Source organism: Cetorhinus maximus, chromosome 13 (assembly GCF_964194155.1).
Source record: "Cetorhinus maximus chromosome 13, sCetMax3.hap1.1, whole genome shotgun sequence".
NCBI lineage: Eukaryota > Metazoa > Chordata > Chondrichthyes > Lamniformes > Cetorhinidae > Cetorhinus > Cetorhinus maximus.
In genome coordinates, this window is record NC_135891.1 from 117985988 (window position 1) to 118002231 (window position 16244).

General features: G+C 47.8%; 1 protein-coding gene across 2 annotated transcripts; it reads left to right on the forward strand.

Annotated features, from left to right (window-relative positions):
* The first annotated feature begins 387 nt into the window (after positions 1-387).
* LOC144689040 (uncharacterized) lies at positions 388-15115 on the forward strand. 2 transcript variants are annotated; one of them, XR_013578549.1, is made up of 5 exons: positions 4648-4669; positions 10180-10261; positions 11853-11985; positions 12947-13063; positions 13551-15115. XR_013578549.1 is itself a non-coding variant. In XM_078556155.1 (4 exons), exons 1-4 carry the CDS (start codon positions 514-516, stop codon positions 13579-13581), a joined length of 423 nt encoding a protein of 140 aa, XP_078412281.1. In that variant the 5' UTR covers positions 388-513; the 3' UTR covers positions 13582-15115. The 2 variants fall into 2 exon arrangements, 1 of the variants encoding a protein (XP_078412281.1); XM_078556155.1 differs by lacking the exons at positions 4648-4669; positions 12947-13063 and adding an exon at positions 388-690.
* Positions 15116-16244: the final 1129 nt, after the last annotated feature.

Sequence of the window (16244 nt, forward strand, 5' to 3'; positions counted from 1 at the left end):
GGATTTTCGGCATCTGCAATATTTTAAACAAGTCATTTTGCCGTCCACTTCACCTGGACAGACAACGGCCCATCCTGGTCCCCAGGCCCTGAAACTATCTACCGCTCAGCAAGAACTTCCCTGTCAGTTCTAAAGAAAGGTCATCGACCTGAAATGTTAACTCTGTTTCTCTGTCCGCAGAAGCTGCTGAGTATTATCTGCACGTTCGGTTTAGGTTCCTCTCTCAGTGACCCTGGCTGAGCCAATCAGTGCAATCCTGAGCACCCTGTGGTTTCCAGCAGTTTGGTGTTGATGTTGTGAACTTCACTGATGATGTTGAGAAAGGGAAATGTGACTGTCCAACGTTTCACCGGAGTAAAAGCAGTACAACTTCTCCATACACCAATCTTGGGCCCTGCCAGCTATGTCCTTTTCCTGCTGCTTTTCCAGCACTAAAATACATTTCAGCTTCTGGGAGGACAGGAAAATGCTCAAATCTTTAAGTGCCTGCATCACAAAACTCCACTGCCTTTTATGTGCCCTGATCGTGGCATTTTGGGGTATGACTCTGATTTCCACCCATTCACAGCAAGAGGAATATATACAGTGACAGAACACGCATCTGCGGGAAGCTTTGAAGAATTCGAGGCGAAGGAAGAAACCCTGGCCAATCAGCTCCAAAACATCCAGGGTGATATAGTCAAGGAGATGGTGAGTCACAGAGCGGGTTATTGGAGGGAGATCCAGCACGATGGATAAACCACAGGAGAGAGCTGGGCAGTGTTTAACTCAAGGCCAATGTTAGATACTGAACATGGAGTGAGGGTCAGTATTGAGGGAGCGTTGCACCTTCGGAGGCCCAGGACTGAGGGAGAGCTGCACTGTCAGAGGGTCAATAGTGACAAAGTGCTGCACTGTCGGAGGGTCAGTGCTGACGGAGTGCAGCACCGTTGGAGGATCAGTACCTTTGGGGTGCTGCACTGTTGGCGTCAGTACTGAGGGAGTCCTGCACTGTCAGAGGATCAGCACTGAAGGAGTGCTGCACTGTTGCAGGGTAAGGAATGAAGGAGTTTTACACTGTCCGAAAGTCAGTACTGAGGGAGTGTTGCATCTTCTGAGGGGCAGTATTGAGGGAGTACTGCACTGCCAGAGTGTCAGTACTGAAGGAGTGCCACACTGTCACAGGGTCAGAACTGAGAGAGTGCTGCACTGTCGGAGGGTTAGCAGTGACGGAGTGCTGTGTTGTCGGAGGTCAGAACCGAGGGAGTGATGCGTTGTCGGAAGGTCAATACTGAGGGAGTGCTGCCCTGTCAGAGTGTCCATACTGAGGGTGTGCTGAACTGCCAGAGGTCAATTCTGAGGGAGTACAGCACTGTCTGAAGATCAGTACTGAAGCTGTACTGCACTTTCAGAGGGTCAGTACTGAGGGGGTGCTGTATTGTCGGAGGGTCAAGACTGAGGGAGTGTTGCACTGTGGGAGGGTCAGCACTGAGGGAGTGCTGCACTGTCAGAGGTTCAGTACTGAGGGAGTGCTGAATTGTTGGAGGGTCAGGATTGAGGGAGTGCTGCACTGTTGGAAGGTCAGCACTGAGGGTGTGTTGCACTGTCAGAGGGTCAGTACTGAGGGTGCGTTGCGCTGTCAGAGGGTCAGTACTGAAGTGGTGCTACACTGTCAGAGGGTCAGTACTGACGGAGCACTGTACTATCAGAGGGTCAGTACCTAAGGAGTGCTGCAATGTTGGAGGGTCAGTACCGAAGGAGTGCTGCACTGTTGCAGGGTAAGGAATGAGGGAGTTGTACACTGTCGGAAAGTCAGTACTGAGGGAGTGTTGCATCATCTGAGGGGCAGTATTGAGGGAGTGAGGCACTGTTGTAGGGTAAGAATTGAGAGAGTGCTGCACTGTCGGAGGGTCAGCACTGAGAGAGTGCTGCATTATCGGAGGGTCAGTACTGAGGGACCACTGCACTGTCGGAGGATCAATAGTGATGAAGTGCTGCACTGTAGGAGAGTCAGTACTGAGGGAGTGCTGCACTGTAGGAGGGTCAGTACTGAGGGAGTGCTGCACTGTAGGAGGGTCAGTACTGAGGGAGTGCTGCACTGTAGGAGGGTCAGTACTGAGGGAGTGCTGCACTGTAGGAGGGTCAGTACTGAGGGAGTGCTGCACTGTAGGAGGGTCAGTACTGAGGGAGTGCTGCCCTGTCAGAGGGTCAGTACCGAGAGAGTGCTGCACAGTCAGATGATCAGTACTGAGGGACCGCTGCACTGCCAGAGGGTCAGTACTGCAGGAGTGCTGCACTGTCGCAGCGTGAGTGATGAGGGAGCGTTGCACTGTCGGAAAGTCAGCACTGAGGGGGTGCTGCACCTTTGGAGAAGCAGTACTGAGGGAGTGCTGCACTGTCGGAAGGTCAGTACTGAGAGAGTGTGCACTGTTGGGTGGTCAGTACTGAGGGAGCGCTGAATTGTCGGAGGGTCAGTGCTGAACGAGGCCAGTATTGAGGGACAAGTGAGAATCAGAGAGGTTTACGGAGGAAATTCCAGTGTTTAGGGCCCAGGCAGCTGAAGATACGGCCACCGATGGTGGAATGATGATAACGAAGAACGTGCGAGTGTCAAGAATTGGAGGAATGTAGAGATCTTGGAGGATTGTGGGGCTGGAGGAAGTTACAGAGATAGGGCGGGGAAGAGATGTCGGGAGATATGAAGGCACAGCCATCAATTATGGAGCAATTAAAACTGGGGATGCTCAAGAGGCCAGAATCAGGTAGGAGGGAGGGAGTGGAGTGCAGAAATCTCAGAGAGTTGTAGAGTTGGAGGAGATTACAGAGATAGGGAGGGGGGCGCGAGGCTATGGAGGGAGTTGAATCTAGGATGAGAATTTTAAAATCAAGACATTTCTTGACCCAGAGCCAATAAGGTCAGTGAGCCCAGTGAGGGGTGATAGGGTTACGGGACTTGATGCGAGTTAAGACATGAATAGCAGAGTTTCGAGTGACCTCAAATTTAGGGAGGGTAGAATGTGGGAGATCAGCCAGGAGAGCATTGGAATACTTAAGTCTAGAGGTAACAAAGGTATGGATGAGGGTTTCAGCAGTAGTTGAGCTGAGACAGGGGGAAAGATGAGCGATATTACAGAGGTGGAAATAGATGATCTTGGTGATAGCATGAATATGAGGTCAGGTGCTCAACTCAGGATCAAACGTAACACTGAGGTTGTGAACAGACTGGCTTAATCTCAGACTACTGCCAAGGAGAGGGGTGGAGTCCGAAGCTAGGGAACAGAAGTTGGGGCAGGAACCAAAACAATGGCTTCAGTCTTCCCAGTATTTAATTGGAGAAAATTTCTGCTCACCCAGAACTGGATATCAGATTAGCAGTCTGATAACTTAGCAACAGTGACGGAGCCGAAAGAGGCGGTGGTGGGGTAGAGCCGGGTGGCATCAGCATATATGTGAAAACTAACACTGTGCTTTTGGATGATGTCGCCGAGGGTCAGCATGTAGATGAGAAATAGGAGGAGCCGAGGACAGACTGGGGTAACCGAGCAGTAGCAGGGAGGGAATCTATTGCAAGTGATTCTCGGGCTATGATTAGATAATTGAGAATGGGACCAGTTGGGAGCAGTCGCCCCCAGCCGGACGACAGTGCGGAGGGGTTGGAGGAGGATGGTGTGGTCAAACCGTGTCAAAGGCTGAAGACAGGTCGAGAAGGACGAGGAGGATAAGTTTACCTTTGTCACAGTCACACAGGATGTCATTTGTGACTTTGATAAGAGCTGTTTTGATACTGCGGCAGGGCAGAAACCTGATTGGAGGGATTCAGACATGGAGTTCTGGGAAAGATGGAAATGGATTTGGAAGGTGACAACACATCCAAAGACTTTGGAGAGGAAAGGGGGGGTGCGGGGTAGAGATGGGACAGTAGTTTGCAAGGACAGTGAGGTCAAGTGTCGATGTTTTACGGAGAGGGTGATGATGGCAGATTGAAAGGAAAGAGGGACAACACCAGAAAGAGGGAGAACTGTTTACACTATCAGCTAAAATGAGGGGTAGTTGGGTGGTCAGCAGTGATGATTTCGAGAAAGTGGAGGGATTGAGAGAGAGATGTTGGTGAGGTAGATCTGGGTGCACATGTGGCGTCTGAACTGTGATTTTGATGGAATCATAAATTTAAATTAAAAAAGACCCTCCCTCTCTCTGCCTCAGGCAAAAACAGACAGAGAAAAAAAAGATGCTGTCAGACCTGCTGAGTTTTTCCGGGTATTTTTACTTTTATTTTTATTTAAAAAAAGAACAAGTGTTTTGGTTTACAAATTACATTCTATAAATTTCTCAAGAGCTCGAAAAACTGGACTGCCTCCCCCAATTATCAGAAATTGAATTAACTAGAGGGGGAGCTGGTCTCCCAGGTTCAGTTTCAGTTTCTATTTCCGATTCTCTGTGACTTCAGTTCAAGTTTTGTTTTTTTAGTATCATTTACATAAGAGACAGAACAGGTCATCACCCTGGCAACACCAGCTAGAAAAACCAATGAAGGAGATGGATTAAAACCCTCTCTTGCTCACTCCCCCACGCCCTTAAAGATCCCACGCAGTCTAATCCCACTCTCCACATTATATCCACTACAGATAACTGCACAGCCTGGTCATCAGGTGCTGAAACTCTCTGTACCTCGGCCTTTGAGGGGGAGAAGGTGATCAGGTGGGGATTTGAAGAAGGTTGTAGTTGAACAGTCAGTGCTGAAGCTGTCTGTCCCTCGCCATTAATTTTCCGTCAATGCCCCTTTAAGTAATCCTGGCTGAGCCAATCAGGGCAATCGCGAGCACAATGTGATTTCCAGGAACTTGGTGTTAATGTTGTGAAGTTCACTGATGATGTTGAGAAACGGAAACGTGACTGTCTAACATTTCACTGCAGTGAAAGCAACATAACCTTCTCCATACGCCATTTTTGGGCACTACTGGGGAGGTCCTTTCCCTGCTGCTGCCGGGCCACTAACACACATTATTTCAGCTGTGTGAGGACAGCACAATGCTCAGATCATACTATGCTTTTGCCAGACAAAATCCCTTAATTGTTATTTTGATTTGCCTGGTCGTCTCTATTTTTTGCTATATGTTAATGCCTCCCACTCCGCAGCAAAAGGAGGGACAGCTCCATGAACAGCGAACACATCTGCAGGAAGCTTTGGAGAGATTCGAGGCGAAGGCAGAAACTTTGGGAATTCAGCTCCAGAGTGAGCAAGTCAAGGAGCCGGTGAGTCACAGAGCGGGTTGTTAGAGGGAGAGCCAGCACGGTGGATAAACACAAGAGGGAGTTGAGATCTGTTTAATTTAAGGCCAAGGTTAGATTGGGGTTAAACAGAATGGGGAGTGAGAAGAAAACCTGCTTCTCTCACTTCACTCTGAATGAATGTTGAGTCCAAGTGAAACACCTTTCCGGATTGTCCCAGGGAATACTGAGGGCGTGCTGCACTGCCGGAGGGTCAGCGCTGAGGGAGCGCTGCACTGCCGGAGGGTCAGCGCTGAGGGAGCGCTGCACTGCCGGGGGGTCAGCGCTGAGGGCGTGCTGCACTGCCGGGGGGTCAGCGCTGAGGGCGTGCTGCACTGCCGGGGGGTCAGCGCTGAGGGCGTGCTGCACTGCCGGGGGGTCAGCGCTGAGGGCGTGCTGCACTGCCGGGGGGTCAGCGCTGAGGGCGTGCTGCACTGCCGGGGGGTCAGCGCTGAGGGCGTGCTGCACTGCCGGGGGGTCAGCGCTGTGGGACCGCTGCACTGCCGGGGGGTCAGCGCTGAGGGCGTGCTGCACTGCCGGGGGGTCAGCGCTGAGGGCGTGCTGCACTGCCGGGGGGTCAGCGCTGAGGGCGTGCTGCACTGCCGGGGGGTCAGCGCTGAGGGCGTGCTGCACTGCCGGGGGGTCAGCGCTGAGGGCGTGCTGCACTGCCGGGGGGTCAGCGCTGAGGGCGTGCTGCACTGCCGGGGGGTCAGCGCTGAGGGCGTGCTGCACTGCCGGGGGGTCAGCGCTGTGGGACCGCTGCACTGCCGGGGGGTCAGCGCTGAGGGCGTGCTGCACTGCCGGGGGGTCAGCGCTGTGGGACCGCTGCACTGCCGGGGGGGTCTCTACTAAGGGAGCACTGATCTGTTGGGGGGACAGGACTGGGGGAGAACTGCACTGTTGGGGGGGGACGTCAGTACCGAGGGACCACCACACAGTTGGAGAGTCATTTCTAGTGGCACTCTGCACTATTGGCATGGCATTAATGAGGTATACTGTGGCATCTTTATTTTGTTCTTCAATCCCAGGGTTCCCGTCCTGGAGGATTTACTGTCAGTGATTATCACTAAAGTAACATCACTGCGCCACCCCACCACCCCCAATATGCTCACATACACTCACACTTCTGCATGGTTCCTAAAAGCCCTTTACTTTGTAATTTCCCTCCCCACCTTTATAAACTGTTTCTCAGCTACCCTTACAGCTGACGTCTTTCTGAATCTTTCTTAGTTATTTCTCTCCCATTTGGGTGTTTTACTTTCGTTCCTCCAATTCCGGCCTCTTGCATACCCATTGGCAGTCGTGCCTTCAGCCCCCTGGGCCCCGAGTTCTGGAATTCCCTCCCTAAACCTCTCCGCCTCTCAACATCTCTCTCCCCCTTTAAGACGCTCCTTAAAACCAAACTCTCTGACCAAGCTTTTCTGTCCTGACAAAAACATAAGAAGTCAGAGCTGGAGTCAGTTGTTTGGCTCCTGCTCTGCTATCCCACAAGATCACAGCTAAGCTTCCACCTGAACTCTCCACGCATGTTTCTCTGTCCTTTCCCAGCGTAATGCCAAGTCTTTTCTGATAACTCTCTTAGGAAACACCTTGAGATATTTTACAAAGTGAAATGGTGCTCCATAAATGTAACCTGTTGTTGTAGCATTACGAGCTCCATATAAAGTGCATTTTTCATGTTCCATGCTATTTATACTCATTTCCCTCTCATCAGTGAGTTTTTAAAAGACGCTTTTTTGAGGAACTCTCAGATAAGCTAAAGACACCTTGCAGCTTTGATCATTGATCTTGTGGTGGGACAGTGACTGTTGGTGTCTCTGGCTCATTGTCACATAATACCTGAAAAACATAACAACAACTTGTATTTATATAGCACCTTTAACATAGTAAAACTTCCCAAAGTGCTTCACAGGAGTGTTATCGGATAAAATAGTGACCCGTGCCACACAAGATATTAGGGCAGGAGATCAAAAGCTTGGCCACAGGGGTAGGTTTCAGAGGAGGAGTGAGAAGCAGAGAGGTTTATGGAGGAAATCCCAGAGTTTAGGGCCCAGGCAGCTGAAGATACGGCCACTGATACTGGAGTGATGTTAACCGGGAACGCGCGAGAGTCTAGAATTGGAGGAATGTAGAGATCTTGGAGGGGAGTGGGGCTGGAGGAAGTTACAGAGATAGGGCAGGGAAGAGGTATGGAGGGATTTGAGAGCAAAGATAAATATTTTAAAATTGAGGTGTTATTTAACTGGGAGCCAGTTTAGGTCGTCAAACACAGGGATGAGAGGTGAACAGGACTTGGTGCAAGTTAGGATAGAGGCAGCAGAGTTTTGGATTAGCTCAAGATTGCAGAAGGATTCTGGACTGGAGTTCATTGGAGTAGTCAAGTCCAGAGGTAACAAAGGCATGAATGGAGGTTTCAACAGCTGCTGAGCTGAGACAGGGCTGGATACAGGTGATATTACAGAGGTGGAAGTAGGCACGCTACTGTGATAATTGATGGTTGTGAAAGCAGTCATGCAGCACTAATCCAGGAATGGAAACTCTCAGGCTTATGACAACAGACAGAGTGAAATAGCAAGCAATAATTTTTTAAAACACTGCAGACATTTTTTTTCAAAGATTTAATGAACAGGACTTTTAAATGCCTTGACAACTTGACAACACTCTTTGATAGGTGTTTTGGACAGCTCCTCCTTGCAGTTTTGACAGTTAATTTTGACAGGTCTGTTGTCAGTCCCAATGAGCTTCACAGTGCATTAGCTTATGCACTTTTTATGCACATTCATGCCCAGTTCTAACACTTCCATAAGGCACCTGACTTCCCCCAAAGGGCACCTGACCTCCACCAAAGGGTTCCAGGACCATATCGAAGGGGGTACCTTATCTTTCCAAAGGGCCTGGCTATCCAAACAAATCCACCAAGTTCTGACCTGGTCTTACCAGGTCTACTCTGCACATTCCAGGTTTCACACTCCTGGGACACAAAAATACCACTTCACTGGAGGCAGCTGATGATGTGCATAGATCATTAAATGTGGCAGGGCAGGTGGAGAGAGCAATTAATAAAGCATATAGTATCTTGGGCTTTATTAAGAGGGGCATAGAGTACAAGAGCAAGGAAGTTATGCTGAATTTATATAAGACACTCGTTAGACCTCAGCTGGAATATTGTGTACAGTTCTGGGCACCATATTATAGGAAGGGTGTGAACATTGGAGAGAGTGCAGAAGAGGTTTACAAGAACGGTTCCAGGGATGAGAAACTTCAGTTACGAAGATAGATTGGGGAGTTTGGGGCTGTTCTCCTTGGAGTGAAGAAGACTGGGAGGAGACTTGATAGAGATGTTCAAAATCATGAGGGGGCTGGACGGAGTAGATAGGGAGAAGCTGTTCACACTCGTAAAAAGATCAAGAACGAGAAGGCACAGATTTAAAGTGATTTGCAAAAGAAGCAAGTGTGACGTGAGAAAAATTTTTCACATGAGTGTCTCAGATCTGGAATGCACTGCCTGGAAGTGTGGTGGAGGCAGGTTCAATTGTGGCATTTAAGAGGGCATTAGATGATTATTTGAATAGAAACAATGTGCAAAGGTACATTGGGGAAAAGGCAGGGCAATGGCACTAGGTCCTAATGCTCATTTGGAGAGCTGGTGCAGACATGATGAACCATACCCAATCGCGCCCCTGTGAAAATGGGAAGTGTCATGTTCCAGGGTGGGACTTAGGATTTTCGGGCAGTTCCATTATTTTCGCCACAACAGAGGGGATCTCTCCATCGTGGCGAAAATCTGGGCCAAGTTCTCTTTGTCAAGTTTGCCACTGACATCACACCCGCCATTTTGAAGGGCTGATTAAATACTGTTTGGAGGATTTGCAAATAGGGTTGAGGTTCGGATCAGGCAAGTCAAATTGAATGGCAGAAAAGGCTGAATGGCTTCCTTCTGTTCCTGTATTGTTTGCGCTATGTTCTAAATAAGTTAAGGGGATAGTAACATTGTGGTAACGTTACTGGACTAATAATCCAGAGGCCCAGACTAATGTGACATTAGTTCAAATCCTGCTATGACAGCTTGGGGAATTTAAATTTAATTCATTAATAAATCTGGAACCCTCTCCGGCCTACATGTGAATCTAGACCCACAGTATTGTGGTTGACTCTGAAATGGCCTCACAAGCCATTCTGTTGTACAAAATTGCTACAGAAATGCCAAAACTGTGGGTGTATCTACACCATGTGGAGTACAGCAATTTAAGAAGGTGGCTTACCACTCAAGGGCAATTAGGGATGGACAATAAATGATGGTCTTGCTAGCTACGCCCACATCCCAAGAGTAAATTAAAAAAAATAACTATAGCCAGAGGTTGAAAAATTCCTAGATTTTTGGGTTGGGTTCTGGTTAGCTTGGATACTTGGTGAAGATGTGAATTGTTTCTTTGTCACACTTCTCCTAGCCGCTTGTACACAGCTGTAAACTGCAGCAGTGACACACTCTTGGAGATGATACCAACCTTGGAGTCCAGGTCCACTTTCCTGATGCCTGATGACCTGTCACCTCTCCGTGGAAGATAACAGAACAAAGACAGCAAAATCTCAAAGGGAACAAAGATCAGGACCCTTATCATCTGGAGAGACTTTCCTCTGGATTCAAACCCCAATTCCTGAAGTGAGAGGCCAGTAAGGGAGCCAAATTGCTGATGGCATTTAAACCTGTTCATTACTGTGCACGATGACACAATGGGCCAATGGCCTCTTTCTGTGCCATAAACTTTCTATGATTTTGTGTTTTTTGCCCAAGAAGGTGATCTGAGTCCTTGCTCCTGTGGGTTATCCCACAGTGTAAACTCGTTTTCTCAAAGGGACTTGACAAGCACTTGAACAATGTCTCACTTTTATTGTGCTTTTTTTGACCTTTTCAAACAGACATCTCTGCGAAAGGAAATCGTAGATCAGAAGGAAACCATTGCAGGCCTACAGAATCAAATCAGTGACTTGAACAAGGAAAACGGAAACGTGCAAGGTCAGTACAACAACAAAGTGCATTTATATAGCATCTTTAATGTAACAAGCGATCCCAAGATGCTTCACAAGTGTGCACTTGGACAAAATTTAATACTGACTCACTTCAGGAAAAACTTTGGTCAAAGAGGTAGTTTTTAAGAAGTGTCTTAAAGGACGTGAGAGGTAAAGAGGCAGAGAGCTTAGGGCCCAGGCAGCTGAAGGCACAGCTGCCAATGGTGGAGCGATTGAAATCGAGGATGCTCAAGAGGCCAGAATTAGACTGTGGGACTGGAGGAGGTTCAGAGAGAGGGAGGGGGTGAGGTAATGGAGGTATGAATCCCTCCAAGATCCATCAGATACATCGTAGCTCTATGGTTTTACTAAGAAGTTAAAAAGCACAGCCTAGCACACAATGAGAAAAGGAATCTTGACCACTAACTCCACGCATTTCTGTTTATATGGAATAATCTTGGCTGAAGTGGATGGAGAAAAATTGCAAAACTGAAATTGAAGCAATTCCCAACCCCAATAGCCCCTGTTGGAAGTGTGAAGACACAGGCTCAATTGCGATGCACCTCAAGCGCAAATAGCCCTATGACACTCACTACCTGGGCTCAAACAACAAGAATGGGCCACCTTGGGCTGGTAGCTGGTCCTAGTGAGCCTATATCCCATTAAGAGTCATTGAGCTGCATTTTATCATCAGGAATGGAGGTGGGTGGTGGAGGGTGGGGTGCAGTAAAATAATGGGCAGCCATGTTGGGTTGGCTCCCTATCATTGTCATGCCGTCAGGGAACTTTCCCAGCGATGGGCTCTGAAAGGGATCGGCTACTCACTCCATCAAGGCAGCTGATTTGCATAATTAAAGGCCATTTAAGGGCCATTTTACGGGGCTGCCATCACTTCCTGCTGATGGCCGGGTGAGCCCCTGCCCCTCTCCACCCCACCACGGAGGAAGGCCACCAGCTTCATGGAGGCAGCCTCCCTGAAGCAGCCTTGCCGGGGGGTGGGGGGGTGGGGGTGGGGTGGGGGGGGTGTCATCAGAGCCAGAGGATCCATTCCCCAGACAGGGGGCCACATTAGGCAGCCCCCGCTGCCCCAACAATTCCCTTGGAGAGGCTTCCCCTTCATCTTGTGGGGCCTACTTGCTCCTGGCCTACCACCCCCGGAGTTTAATTTTTGCTCATCTGTCTGAGGCCACTTCCATTTTGAGGTGCCCCCGAGGTCACGCGCCTGCCTCAGCTGTGCCTATCCCTCCATGGGGCCGGTGCAAGGCTTCAGAGCTGCCAGCCTTGGATTGGGCCAACAGCATGGAGATCCCAATGTCGTGCTTAATTGAATGGTGGGCCTGCAGGCAGCCAATAAAGAGGCTGCTTGTAGTAAAATTAGTGAGCGAGCCCAGATGCCCAGCAAGTGCAAACCCAGGACACACTTTTCAGCCCAACATTGGGATCCCAATAGCATTCAGTAGAGGAGCCAAGAGAATTCGTAAAAACGATATGAAAGAGCGATTTGCTTTTAATTCAGGGTCAAACACTTTGAAGCTGAAAAGGCCCCAGGATCAAATCAACACTGTCCGTGATTTCAACAGTTTTCTGTTTTGCTATAGGTGATCTTGTAAAATTGATGAAGCAATTCTCCATCCAGGAACAGCAGCTCAGTAAGGTGACTGGCTACCTGCAGGGGAAACAGGGAGACGTTGATGAGTTGACTAGTCAAAACTCAAGGTTGCGTTCACAACTGTAAGAGCCTGTGTCATTTTAAATATTATTTTTACATTTGGAAGTGTTGGTGAAAGTCAGAGGCCCAGAGGCCTGCACACAGCAGCAAGAAACTGCAGATTTGGAAAAATACTTGAAAAACTAAAATGGGGAAAAAGAAAGAGGATTGAGGCTCTCTTTCAGGGAGCCAGCACAGACATAATGGGCCGAATGGCTGCCTTCTGTGCTGCATCACTCTGAGGGAACATGCATTGCAAAGAAAGAAAGGCTTGTATTAATATCGTTCCTTTTACAACCTCAGGACTTCACAAAGCGCTTTACAGCCAATGAAGTACTTTTTGAAGTACATTCATTGTTGTAAATGTAGGAAACAGGGCAGCCAGTTTACACACAGCAAGATCCCATAGACAGCAATGTGATAATGGCCAGATAATCTGTTTTTTTTGATGTCAGTCAAGGAATAAATATTGGTCACGGGGATAGATAACCCCTCCTGCTTTTCTTCAAAATTGTTCCATGGGATCCTGCCTGAGAGGGCAGGATTGGATTAACATCGTATCCGAAAGATGGCACTGCCAACAGTGCAGCACTCCCTCAGTACTGGCACCTGGAGTATTAGCCTGCATCATGTGCTAAAGTTCTGGAGTGGGACTGAACTCACAACTTTCTGGCCCGGAGGTGAGAATGCTACCGACAGGCATCTAAAGAAATTATCGGAGAGCATCGGGATCAGGCTTAACTAGCGAGGATAGGTGAATATTCTGGGGATCCTCTTAATTCCCTTTAGCCAAGAGGCAGTGTTTCAACAGAATTTTCCTGCAGGAATGTAAAAGTGTGGACAAAGTCCATGACAGGGTAGAGCGTACATGGACTATTGGAGGATTGGGTTGATGGACAAACCTCTCTGCATTCCGTGCTTTACATTCCTATCATTCTTAATATTGGAATTAATTCTCACTTTATCTTAATTCATTTCTTATAGAGACAAGTGTGAGAATAAACCCTGCAGTCAGCTGAATTATAGCAGCCAGTTGTCCGTTCTGAGCTGTATTTTCAGTTATTGCTTGGGTTCCGGATCGTGCTGTGAATGCAGTTAATGGTAAGTTAATGGTAAAGTTAAGTCAAAGAAGAAGAATCTCTGGATTGATAGCCAGTCTGCATAGAGGAATGGGGTTAGGGTAGGGGTTGCAGTATAAGGGTCTGGCACATAAGGGGTTAATGTGGGACTGAGTACAGTACCGCCCACACAATGGTGTAAGAAGACACATGACCCAGACCCAGGGGTCAGTGTGGTGTTGAGTACAGATGGACCAAGACTTAAGCATGGAGATAGCTCATAGCCTGTACCCTTTACTGTGCACGTGCAAGTAGTTCTAGTAGTTAATAAAGACTTTCAGTCAACCTACAGAAGACTACAAAGACTTCTTTAAGACATACCGTTCTGTAGCCAACACCTTCCCAACAGGAGAGCGGGGGAGGGGTTCGAGGGCGTGGGGTTAGGTGGGGAGGGGACAGGGTGAGTGGGGCAGGAATGAACTTGGGAAAAGGTAATAACAATTCTGAAACCTTTTCCTTGTGCTGTACAGGATTCATCCAAAGTCCTGCGATGATGTGTAGTCCTCAATGTGTAGAAATGAAACAAACTCCTCTGTGCAAAGTGGCTAACTGTGATCGGAGGAAGAAACATTGACTTCTCTGGATAGTGATCCTAACAAGAACAATAACACAAACGTCAGCATTCTCTGTGACTTGAATGGAAAACACCATCCTTTAAAGTTGACAGATTGTCCAGTGATGATTTAGACAGACAACATCTCACCAAAGCCCAGATTCACTCGCTTGTCTCCCATTTCAATGGCAACTTGTCACTCTCCTAATTGTGTTGCTTGTGTCATATTAACCACCTGAAGGCTTCCTTAGGAGGAAGTGTTGTTGGGCTTGCTGTAGCAGAGTGTGGTTTCCAGCCCACCATGTTTAATCAACAGTGATAAATGATAGCCTGGCTTGGCGACAACACGGACATATAGACACCGAATGTGAAAAGGCCATTGAGTACATCGGTGTTACTCCATCCTGCTATAAACTCCACCCACCCATTTAATCTCCTTCTGCAGCCTGTGTACATGTCAATGAACCAATCATTCTTTCCCAGTCTACAAAACTGTGATATTTCCTCCCTTTGTGCCATCCTGCCTTTCTCTTACAATCCACAGAATTTGGAAACCCAAGATTCACTCTAGTCACTATATCCCCATTGCTCCTACTTGTCCCTCATGAACTCTGAATCTCAGTTCTTCACTCCTCAGGGATTAATTACACAGTTAATAGATGCATCATATTGGCAAATGGTTGCTATAATGGCATATCAAAGCACGGGGGGCAATTACTAGTGACTGAGTTTGCATCTTTCACCGTGAAGGTTGGTGATCTGGACTAACACCAGGTGTTGAGATTTGCCAGCCCTTGTCTTACACTCCCCTTGCCACAATTATGACAATAGATGTCTTTTAGCATAATTTCTCTTCAGCAAACAGAAGGTGTGTATGGGAATCAGAGAAGGATCCAACTTCTTGGAAAAAGATTGTTTGATTTTTGTTCCTGTAACAGCTTGTGCTGGTTTTGGAGTGGCAGGATTTGTCACCCCTGCTATTTCTTTGTAAATTAGGTTCTGTTGTTATTCAGCCGTCTCTGATGTAACAGGACTAGCTCATGCAGCCCATCAAGCCTTTTGAGGATATTAATTTGAGTGAGGACACAGATTTAAGATAAAGGGGAAGATGAGAAGAATACTTGTTGCACAGCGAGTTGTTGTGATCTGGAATGTGCGGCTTGAAAGGGTGGTGGAAGCAGACTCAATAGAAACTTTCAAAAGAGAACTGGATAAATACTTGAAACGGAAAATATTGCAGCAACATGGGGAAAGGGCCCAGGGGAGTGGGATCAATTGGACAGATCTTTCAAAGAGCTTGCAGAGGCACAAAGGACTGAATGGCTTCCATCTGGGCTGTATAATTCTATGATCATTTATGCTTTCCCAAAGACTATCTAATGTAACACCAAGTTGATTGTATGTCTGTATTTTTACTAAAACAGTTCTGTCAGATTTGCAATGAAATAAAACAACTTTAAAAAAACTACTCTTGTACCAAGTTTGTTGCATTCACTGACCTCCAGATTTTTAAACAGCAGTCATTCTGAAAGCCACAGTGATTGGAACAAAGGGCATGATGCAGTCGTTGGGATCTCGGTCTATACGGGGTAATATTCCAGCTTCACCCCACTGACTCATTGCTGGAAACTTGGCATTTGCAGCCTATGACTCTCAGATCAATTACTGTGACGCCTTTGGAAAACTACTGCTGAGTTTCTGATTCTCACCATCATTGCATGTGGGAGAGAATGGACCCTCATATGTTGATCATTGGAACCCTTTGATTAGTTTCCAGCCTGCAACTTACTCCGATGTATCTGTTGCTTTTGACGCCACGCTCCCCAACCCCCCGATTAAATTGCATCCTGCAATGCATTTCTAGGCATTTGTTATTCTATATATAAAGCCCACCCAAGCCATTGATTGGATTCTAGCCTGTAACTCAGTCCTGGATATCTGTTATTCTATGGCCAGAACCTTTGGCTTAGCGAGCAGGGGCGGGGCCTGCGCGCAGACACGCGGTGACGCCAGGCGTGCGTCCCGACGTCACCGCGTGTCATTCAGATTTTCAGTCCGGTGGGCGCATACCCACTGCGTGCCTGCCGCACTGTCAAAGGCCTATTAAGGTAATTTAAATATCGATTAAAATAATAAACTGAGCTGCCCGTCCAACCTTAAGGCTGGCGAAGAGCCCAGGCGGCCTTCGCATTTTTCATGGAACCTCATCCAAGGGCGGGATGAGGCTTCATGAAGGTAGTTAAAGTTTTATAAAAACTTTTAGTAACATTCATAGACATGTCCCAGCTCATATGACACTTTCACATGAGGGGACATGTCTTAAATTTTTTTTTTTCCTTATTAAAATTTTCAGAACTTAAGCTAATCTCCCTGAGTCAGCTCTGTGCCTCAGGGAGATTTCTGCACCCTTTCGCGCACACAGAGAACGCTCAGTGCTTCCGGGCGCGCATCACGCTGGGTGGGTGTTAATTGGCCCGCCCACGTCCACTCCCACTCAATCCTCCCGACAGGGAGAAAACTCTCCCCTATGTATAAACAACATGAACCCTTCCATATGATTTCAGCCTCAAGGACCTTGCCTTAGTAACCATTCCTCATATGTGAGTCTAAA

Bases quoted from the DNA above. Each gene is read 5' to 3' on its own strand.
- LOC144689040 (XM_078556155.1), top strand. From the start codon at position 514: ATGTGCCCTGATCGTGGCATTTTGGGGTATGACTCTGATTTCCACCCA. The intron at 691-10,179 runs GTGAGTCACAGA...TCTCTGCGAAAG, and splicing joins GTGATATAGTCAAGGAGATG to GAAATCGTAGATCAGAAGGA. The intron at 11,986-13,550 runs GTAAGAGCCTGT...TGTGCTGTACAG, and splicing joins TCAAGGTTGCGTTCACAACT to GATTCATCCAAAGTCCTGCG.